At 24.0% G+C, this 10,120-nt stretch overlaps 1 protein-coding gene across 1 annotated transcript; it reads right to left on the bottom strand.

The window, feature by feature from the left end:
- Positions 1-2,906: 2,906 nt before the first annotated feature.
- On the bottom strand, positions 2,907-9,525 carry LOC113561142 (vacuolar protein sorting-associated protein 54). Its single transcript, XM_026967382.1, has 19 exons — positions 9,218-9,525; positions 7,917-8,175; positions 7,701-7,823; positions 7,535-7,637; positions 6,855-7,033; positions 6,643-6,785; positions 6,276-6,375; positions 6,035-6,177; positions 5,801-5,930; positions 5,456-5,719; positions 5,095-5,171; positions 4,880-5,023; positions 4,591-4,786; positions 4,391-4,523; positions 4,116-4,209; positions 3,794-4,056; positions 3,496-3,676; positions 3,276-3,428; positions 2,907-3,154 (listed from the first exon to the last, which is right to left on the bottom strand). Exons 1-19 carry the CDS (start codon positions 9,304-9,306, stop codon positions 3,022-3,024), a joined length of 2,907 nt encoding a protein of 968 aa, XP_026823183.1. The 5' UTR covers positions 9,307-9,525; the 3' UTR covers positions 2,907-3,021.
- Positions 9,526-10,120: the final 595 nt, after the last annotated feature.

Raw genomic sequence — 10,120 nt, 5'->3', positions numbered from 1 at the left:
TTTATATTTTATATCATAAAACTATTTAGAAAACTGGTAGTTTAATTGACAAACACATTAATATTATGTTTTTGTCCTTGTAAGATTGTAATGTAATAAAATTAAAATTAAAGTACTTACCATGCTCCAGGTTGATAATATTGTAATTATGATCATGCAAAATATAATCTAAACAAATATGTAAGTAATTTATTAGATCTTAAACTAAGAATCATACTTTTAACTTGTGTATGATTAAGGTAATACAATGATACTGCCTAGTTGAATTTGTTGTATACATTGTATAAAAATATTAATACATAAATATTTTAATTTATTATTACATTGATGAATTATGTTTTTACAATTAAATATAATTTGTTAATTTTTGGTATTTTTAATTTTTTTAGTATAATTTTAAAACTTGCTAATTGAGAAGATTTTAGAAGAGAACCATGACTACATCTACCTTAATATATTAGATAACTGTTTATTTATTTTGTATCCAGAAAAAAAAAGAAATAATAATAATATAATAGTAAATAAAAAAATGTTATTGTTAATGTTAATGTTATTATTTAATGTTAAAATGTTCTAATTCTAGTATTCAAACAAAAATTTAATAAAAAGTACATTTTCTTAATGTTGATTTTGTAATATTTTTGATTAAGATAATAAAAAAAAATTTGAAATTTACTTATTATTTACCAAAATCCATTTTTTAACTCGTTAGATTTAACAAAAATGTTGTAAAATTGTAAAGCGTGGTTAAAATGTTAAATATATAAATATATTAGGGGTTCCGTATAAAAGCGCGGGATTAGAGTGGTTGTATAACTTTTATAATGCTGTAATCATGGATTCCTCAATTGGTAAAATGAATGTTTTTGATGAATCACCATACAAATATCAACCTGGTAAATACAAATACTTAAACATACATATTTTGTACTGGTTACTTATTGCTCTTTAAATGTAATTAATCTTGTAAATAAATAATAATTGATAAACAGTAATTGGTTTAATAAAATTATAATTTACTATTTAGATATGACTAATTATGTTACAAATAACAATTGTATTTCTCCAGAAATGTTTGAAAGTTCCACTTATTATAACAATAATGATAGTCTAAAATCATCAACTCCATTACAACTAAATAAAAAAACGGTTGTTCGAAAACTGTTCACACCACCACTATCTCCTATGTCAGCAAAAATTAACAAACATAACGGTAATCATCATATTTTAGTTTAAATTTAATCATGTAGGCAAAATATGAGGATATTATTTTTTTCACAGTTAATAATGAATTACAGATGAAATATATATCTACATTCATACCAAAGATAAATATTAAATTAAACAAAATAATGTTAAATCAAGAAAAACACAATGATATGTTAAATGAAATTTATTCAATATTAAGGAAATCACAAAATATGAACGACAGCATTATTAAAAATATAGTTTTAACTGGATTTCCAATTGACAATTTAGCTTCTTTAAATAATATAGAAAAAAACTTAAAAATGAAAATGTGTTTTACAAACAGTTGGTAAGTTTTAATTACGTGTTTAATCGTGTGAGTACCTACCTAGGAAGTTCTTTGTGCTGTTAGGGATACATAATTATTATAATAATGGTAGGTACATAATAATGCATATAACACCTAAATTTCTCTTTTGGTTATCCCAAAATCAACAAAAAGTAATATTAAAATAATATAACAAAATATTTGGTCACATTTATACATGAATCATTGTGATTTTTGTTATTGGTGTTATTTATCTTACAGCATTTATACAAGTACAAGGTAGTCCACTTAAGGTAGATGGTACCTATTCACAAATGTAAATATTTTATTGCAATCAAATATAAATAAAACTACTAATACAGTAGTATTAGAATAATATAATAAGCCTATGTTTAAATTCCATATTTTATTCAAATAATAAAAACCAAATTAAGTGTTTTGGTAAAGATAAACAAAGTAACAAATTATACTCGAGTGATTTGCAATTTTTTTCTCAATTAGATCACATCTGAAAATAGTACAATTCAACTGTCAAAATTCTAGATAGGCACCTATAGATATTTTGTTTGATAATATTTTATAAATACATATTAGGTATGTTATTGATTTATTTTATATTATGAATATTTTATGAACTAATATACTGTCATTAATTATTAGTACGACAATATTATACTTATACTAATTATACTTGTATTTATAAAAAGTTATACCATATAATATTGTTGTAAATGCAAAAGTATCTTGTGCCCTTATAGTTTGAAATGAAAATAATTTTTATTCAAATTAGTTATGAATTTTGATTACATAATACCATATCTTTACTTTAATTTATGCTATTAACTTATGATTTTTGAACTCAACAATACAAATTTTATCCTGTTCGAATGAGTAAAAACTCATTGTCAAGATTATATTTATTTCATTTTGTTGAATATTAAGGAAATATTAAACAGGAAAATGTAGAAAAGTTTTAATAAAATTATTAAAAACATAGGCAATACAATCTTAAGTCTTCAATATTATGCTTTTATAGGCCAATATTTTTTCTGACCAAGCATATTCAGTCTTTGAACATGACACCAACTGACTAAAATAATGAAATACAATGTTGAAAAACAATAACGATTAATATTCTTATAAACATCCCAACTATGAAAAACCAAAAAAATAAAATAAGGAATAATAGTAGTAACTAATACTAGAAAAAATAATACATATTTTTGTAATTGATTGTAAAGTTAAATATAAATGTATAACTCCACTATAATTATAAAAATACCAATAAACCAATAAACCAGAAAAAAAAATTTGAATAATTCAACAAAACAAAATAGCTAATACAATAAAAATATATGTAGTATTGGACCATTATTAAATTGGTTTATTGGTAATTTTTATATTAATCAGTACATGGATAAAATTATTTTTAAAACAATTTTTATGTTTACTCATTAAAAATAGGTACAAATTTGTTCAACTCAATTTTTTTCTGTATAATTTTATTAATGACTGTTGTTCGTTGAAAAATTTTCATTCCATATATCATTCATTGACTGCAATGCCATTTCTTCTTTGGGTAATGCGTCTATGCTTTCTAATGACTTAATGTAAAACATTAATTCTGACGACACAATTCTAAACATTTTAAAATTTAACAACTAATTAATTATAAATGAATAATTCTAAAACTGTATAAAAAAAATTCTGTATCATAGATGAAATTGTTTGGAATAATAAATAAAAATATTTAAATTACCCGCGTAAAGGTCCGTCATTATTAGTGTTGTCCATTTTTTTTATGCACTCATGTAGAATTTCTTTGAATGTTATATGTATTCGTCTATACAAGTATTGAATTTGAATTTTAGGCAGTATACTTGCTATGGCCTCGTGAAGTTTACATATATGCCTATAAAAATAAAATAAAACGAAATATTAAAATTATCCAATTTACTACCTAGACATAATTTTCCTACTTGCAAATAGTTTGAAATGATTTGGATGGAATAGGAGGTTTAGCTTCCCAGTTTGACATTTGCTGTATGATTATCTGTTTTACAATTTCATTCAGTTTGTCTTGTATGTCTTTGATGTGTTTTGTCATATCATTTTTTACTCTGTTTAATATTGTGTTCACTTGAGATTCTTCTAAAAACCCTAAAAATTTAATTCAGAATAAGTAAATAGTACAGAGCACAAAATTAATTTGTTTTGATTATTTTACTTGGTGTAGTATTGTTACAAATATATATATATTGAAACAATGATAATTACTAGAAAAATGTGTTTGTATGTAAGGTACAATCCATAATAATAATTGCAAGGCTCTAAGTGATAACACCAAATTAGTGCACGTTATTCTTTTCAGACCAGTTTTGTTTGATATTGCCTTTGCTTGAATTACCAAATAATGTGATCTAGAATTATATTCTCTTAAAATTTCGCACACATAACGTAATAAACTTTGAGCGGCCAAATTTATCTCGTCAGCCTTTGTACAGTACTCAGCTACCATTTGAATCAAAAGTAACACAGTCCTAAAATTATTGTTTCATTATATTACTCTGATTTTATTAACAAAAAATTATACACTTACCCAACCACTGCAAAACTTTCATCATTTACCATCAATATCTGAGCTGGTTTAGAGGATGTCTTTGGCGATAATGATTTGGGCACTGAAAATTGACCTGAAAAAGTATTACATGGCACATTTAAGCAAGAGTCTATTTAAAGCTTAATAAAATAAAATGCAGTTTTAAAATATTTTTTGCTTAAAGTACATTTTTTAATTTTACTATATTAACTTACAAAAATTAATTCAATTATCCATAATAATCAAGTGTAAATTTAAATAATCAGCATAAATACCAGTAGTTTGAATGTATTCGACTAAATGTTGAAATTCTGATGGCACAACTGTTTGCCGCCAGTTTTCACTATCTAAAATTAATTGCAGTTTATTGATTTTTTCGTTGTGAAATTTTTTAATGAAATTGTTGGCCTGGAATATATTATATGTTTGTAAGGATTATAACCTAATATTGAAAATTGGTATTCAAGAATACAACCTCTGATTGCATGGCAGTCTGCAATATTTTAAACCCAACATCTTGATTAGGACACACTTCTACATAACATTCACTTAATTGTTTTATACATTCGGATAATCGCAACAACTGTTTTTGATCTGATAAACAATAATTTCTGGATTCATCGTCTCCATTAAGTTGTTCGGTTATACCATTTACTTGTTCACTCACAGCACTATTAAAGATATAAATAAAATATTAAATGAATAATTATATTTACTTAATACTTTTATGTTATAAACATATTTATTTAATAAAAAGCACATACTTGGCACTTGAACTTTTAGAAACTAATTGAGCATATTTAACAACAGCACACTCAGTTATTGAGTTTAAAAGATTTGTCAGCTTTGCTCTAACTTTAATATAATCTTCTTCAGTTAAGTTATAGTCAAATGATGGTTCTTCTAAACTAAAATTAATTGCATTTAAGTCACTGAATAAATAAATATTGTTGATGAAGTCAACAAATTAATATCTTACTCAATAGTATTTTCATTAGGACTATTCAACTTGTTAGCGCTAACATTAAGAGCATGTTGCATGATATTATATCCTGCCTAAAATACATATACAAAGATATCATACAATTTATATTTATGGTTATTGCATTTTAAATTATAAATTATTTTTGTTAAAATTAAAATTTTTAAATAGAATAAATTATTCTAAAAAACTAATCCATAATAAATAGAAATTAAAATTGAATTTATTAAGCAATACATATTTAGTTTATTGATTGTAGAAAAATCAAATTTGATAAATAATTTCCAAAAAGTATTGGTCTAGAAAAATTAATGTTTCAAATGAAGGTAAAAATAAATTTAATAATCTTTTAGCTAACCTTTATTCTTCGTAAAAGAAGAGACAATGTGAAAGAACAGTCTTCTAGCATATTCAACCATTCATTAGTTGTTAAACAGTGCAAATAATTTTCTAAATTTGATGACTGATTGATCTGATGATCAACATCACTATTTGCAATTGTATCTATAACACTTTTTTTAATTGCAGCACTTATTGCTGTTTCACATTCTTTGCTGTATGCTTCTAAAAATGCCCAGTTTTTACGTCGCAACATCCCCATAAGTATTGAAAATAATTTGTCCTATTAAAAAATTGACAAACAATTAAATTAGTAATATTATTTTACTGTTTAAATGAAGATTAAAATTTAAAAAAAACATACTTTTTCCAAAACCTCAAAGTCAGTTCCAACTAATGGACGATTGAGGTCTGCTGATGAACATCGTTCGAATTCCCCAGCCATTAATGCATCTATCATTTTAATAATTTCATTTAATTCTGAAGTTAAATGCCTGAAATACATTTTTAAATATGGGAAATTATTATACTATTCAAATGTCACTTCTACAAACAATGTTTTAAAATGGTTATAATTATAAATAATAATAATTAATACCTGAAGCAGTGGACCCCAGAAAGTTCCTTAGATAATAAATCCTTAGTGGTATAAATTAAGTCTAAAGCAGCAACATAATCAGCAGCTGACAATAATACTTGTATTGTTGTTTGTGTGTGATATACTGTAGCCATTAATTTCAACTATTAACAATAAAAATAAGATTAGATGTATGAAAAAAAAAAATTATAAATATTTTAATTATATTGCCACAGTTATATAATTATTATTTTATTCGTACCTTTTCAATAATATTGGTATGATTTAAAATGGTGGTTTTAGTTTTTAAAATTGTCAACGGTTTTGATACAAATTTTTCATTTACTTGTCTGATTCTACAACTAAATAAATAAACAAAAATTAAAACATTGTATTAAACATTTATTACTTTTAATTAATAAAATAATAAAATACAATAAGTTCAATGCGATTAACTGGCAGTAAAACAGCCATTAACAACAAAAGGTGAATTACAACTGGTTTATTACTTTTAAGAATATATTCTTAGACTACTTAGTATTTTATAACAAACGTAAATATTAATGTTCAAACATTAAAAAAAAATAGTAAGATATTAATGATAATATCATAATATATAATGTACATACCGTAGGTTTTGAGCTAGTTGTATTGATAGACGAATTTGTTCCATAAGAGTATCGTGTGATGTCATTGTATGAAAAAATGCTTCTGATTTTGAACTTACTTGTTGTGCAATTTTGACCTCTACAGTATCCAAATAATGGCTCAACTAAAAAAAAAACAATATGAAAAATATCAAATTCAATTAACACAGCACAAAATAAACATTTAAAATTACTTTTTTCTCGTGAACGGATTTATCAGATATTCTAATATTAGCTGTATCAACATTTGCATGGGTATCTGATGTGAGGAATATATTGGGAAATACGGTAAATAATGTTTCACGTTTACTGAGATCAAAATGAGGCTCCAAAAATATAGACGGAACCTCAGATAAATCATAATTGACCCTGTCTAAAAAGTAATATAAAATTAAGTATACATATATATAATTTTGCTTAATTTAGCTTCAAAAGCAATTTAGATATGTAATAAAATATGGTAATAGAAAAAAAAAGTCATAGTAAAAAAGAAAAAAGTTGTTTCAGTATGTTGGTTACATACATTTTATTATATACTCATAACATTACCAGCCACTTAACAAACTGTTAAACAAAATTTTTCATCTCTTCGCCTATTAAAACATTTGGATGCGATCAAGAATATTAGAAAACTGATTAAATGGACTTAAATTATTTCATTTTTATAGAAATGTTAGTATTATACTATTTATAATAATTTTCATTTAATTTTTGAGTTCCAATAAAAAATCTTTGTTACTAAAAACTAAACAATTAATAATATAACAAACAAAACTTTGTAATTGATTTACTTTGATAAATTAATTAGTTTATTTTCTCATAGCTTTTTTCCTTAGACTTGTTTTAAATGCATAATTTATGTTTTCAATCTTACCTGTTGATTTAGTTAAACGTAAATTCGGAAATTGCTGAAGGATTTCAGAAGGATAATCTTGTTTATCTTTTTTTTGCTGATGTTCCACATTTTTTTTATGTCGCTAAAATTTAATAGCACACATAAATTATATTAAAAATACTGAAAAAATGGCTACATTACTTACTTTTGGTATACGTTTAAGATAAGTTTGAAAGTATTGTGGCCGTACTACAGGCAAATGTTGAGGTGGAGGAATTGGATTTGTATCAGTGAATTTATCACCCCATATCTTAGTAAAAAAATCTTTCTAAAAATAAATGAAAATTAATTTTTATTTTTTTACATACATAATTTAATTTTTAATAATAGATATTTATTAAATTAAAAACCATAAACATACAGATCGAGGCCGCCTTGGATCGTTTAAAACAGTAGCAAGACTTTGGGAGGCCGAATAGAAATTCCATTCATCTGATGGCCGTTTATTATCTGATGTTTTACGATAAGGTACAACACAATTAACTGAATGGAAAGCATGGTTTTGTACAACATGAATTTTGTAATCAGATTCATTAGACTTTTTGCAGCAAATTCTAGTGGCACCATATTCACAAAAATATTGACCATCTTTTCTTCTGCTATGCACATCATATAAGTGTCTAAAAAAATAATTTAAAAAAATTGTTTGATATTTGAATGTAGTAATGCATCTTTATTAACTACCATAAATAAATAATAAATAACAAAAATTCAAAATTGATTTATCTACTCTTAAAATTTAATAAATTGTATAATACATTTCTATCTTTAAATTGCATATAATACCTACAATAATTCAATTATTAATAAAAAGTCTATTTATTGTTAAATAAGGTATTTAATTTTAGTATGATTTTTTCCAATTCCAGTAAATTTAACAAATATTTGAGTAATTTCTAATTAATCTATTTGAGTAAAAATGTATCAATTGAAATAGTCATATACATGCATATAAAATACTATAAACAAGTAATTGTATATTTATGTTCATTTTGTTAAATAAATACATTGTTCAATAACTTTGTAAAAGTTCTGTATGTCTATATACTAATAAATATATTTATTACTTAATTACAAATTATAAAATAGTTATGAATCAATAAAATATAATATTTATTTACATTTTTATACAATATTTTAGAATAAAAAATAGAGATCTATTGAAATTTCCACTATTATAAAATTAAATTAAAAAAAAAATTGCAATACAATTTTTTACATAACCTTGAGTACAAAAAAAGTATTATTACATTACTACAATGTGATTCAAGGCACCATATAATATTACTGATACTTAGCAAATCCAAATAAATGTAAGAGAAACAATTTTAATTCAATATTTTATCATTTATCAGGCTTGAAATACTTAGATAGACCAAGTAATTTACCGAGTTTAATGCAGTGAGCAAGACTAAATTTTTCAGTATTTAGTATTAAATTTAATTTTTTTAAATAATTTTAACAGATTTAGGGCTGATAAAAGAATGAGGACTCAATGGGACTGTATTTACCATTTACATATTGTAGTTAACTATATCAAAAATTAGAAAAATTAATCATATAAATATAACTGTAAATGAGAAAATAAAATGAGGAAATGTCAATACAGTAATTTTATCAAATTGACCATTGAATGTATAGATCTAATATTAACAAACTTACCGTTCAAATTGATGCAATTGTTCAAACGTGGCATTTTGGCAAAATCTGCATTTCTGCCAGATTGGTTCTCTGGTCACAGCCCTATCCATAATAACACCAATAACATATTTTATGATTTTAGATGGGTGTACAATAGTGTACTGACGTTTGGTCAACAGGTGGACAGACAACTCGTCGCCCTAAGACGTAGGACGTAATTTTTTTGTACCTTAAGAATTCAAAATCCTACAGGAAGTGTATTAACAGATCAACTTTTTAAGTAACAATACTCAATACTGTTAACAGTTTAACTCAAAAAATTTGTGGAAACTTGGAAATATTGTCTAAATTTTATCAGTGACGTCGAATTCTGATAACAACAAAAATCGATAACAGATATTACACAACTTAACACTTGTCTTATCAGTTGAAACTGGATTATCAGCATTCATTCAGCAATTCAGCGACATAATAGAATAATAAATATTATAGTTTATAGTTTTTTTAATAATATATTAAAGGTGAATTGATATACCTTGATTATATTATATTATGTAGACTAAATACTAATAGAGAAGAACTAGTAGAAGGTTTACATTACAAAATAGCTGAAATGGATAATATAATCCATGTTTATTGTTTAGACGTTTAGGAGAGGAATCAAAGCGTGATAGGTGCTTAATACCCATCGGTAGATAGCCATTTTTACATTTTATAAATGTAAAAATTCATCAAAATCTAATGTTAAACAAGTATTTTCTTAATTTAAAGGTAATCTGAATACTTAATGTAACACTTATATATACTGAGTGTTACGTTTTTGAAAAAACATTATTTTACATAATTTCCAGTCGAAATGAAATACAAAGTTTTCAAAATATATTATTTAAAATTGATTATCTTTTTAATTTTTTAAGATACGTC

The sequence above is a fragment of the Rhopalosiphum maidis genome, chromosome 4 (genome assembly GCF_003676215.2).
Source record: "Rhopalosiphum maidis isolate BTI-1 chromosome 4, ASM367621v3, whole genome shotgun sequence".
Lineage (NCBI taxonomy): Eukaryota > Metazoa > Arthropoda > Insecta > Hemiptera > Aphididae > Rhopalosiphum > Rhopalosiphum maidis.
This window is presented reverse-complemented; position numbering and strand designations above follow the sequence as displayed.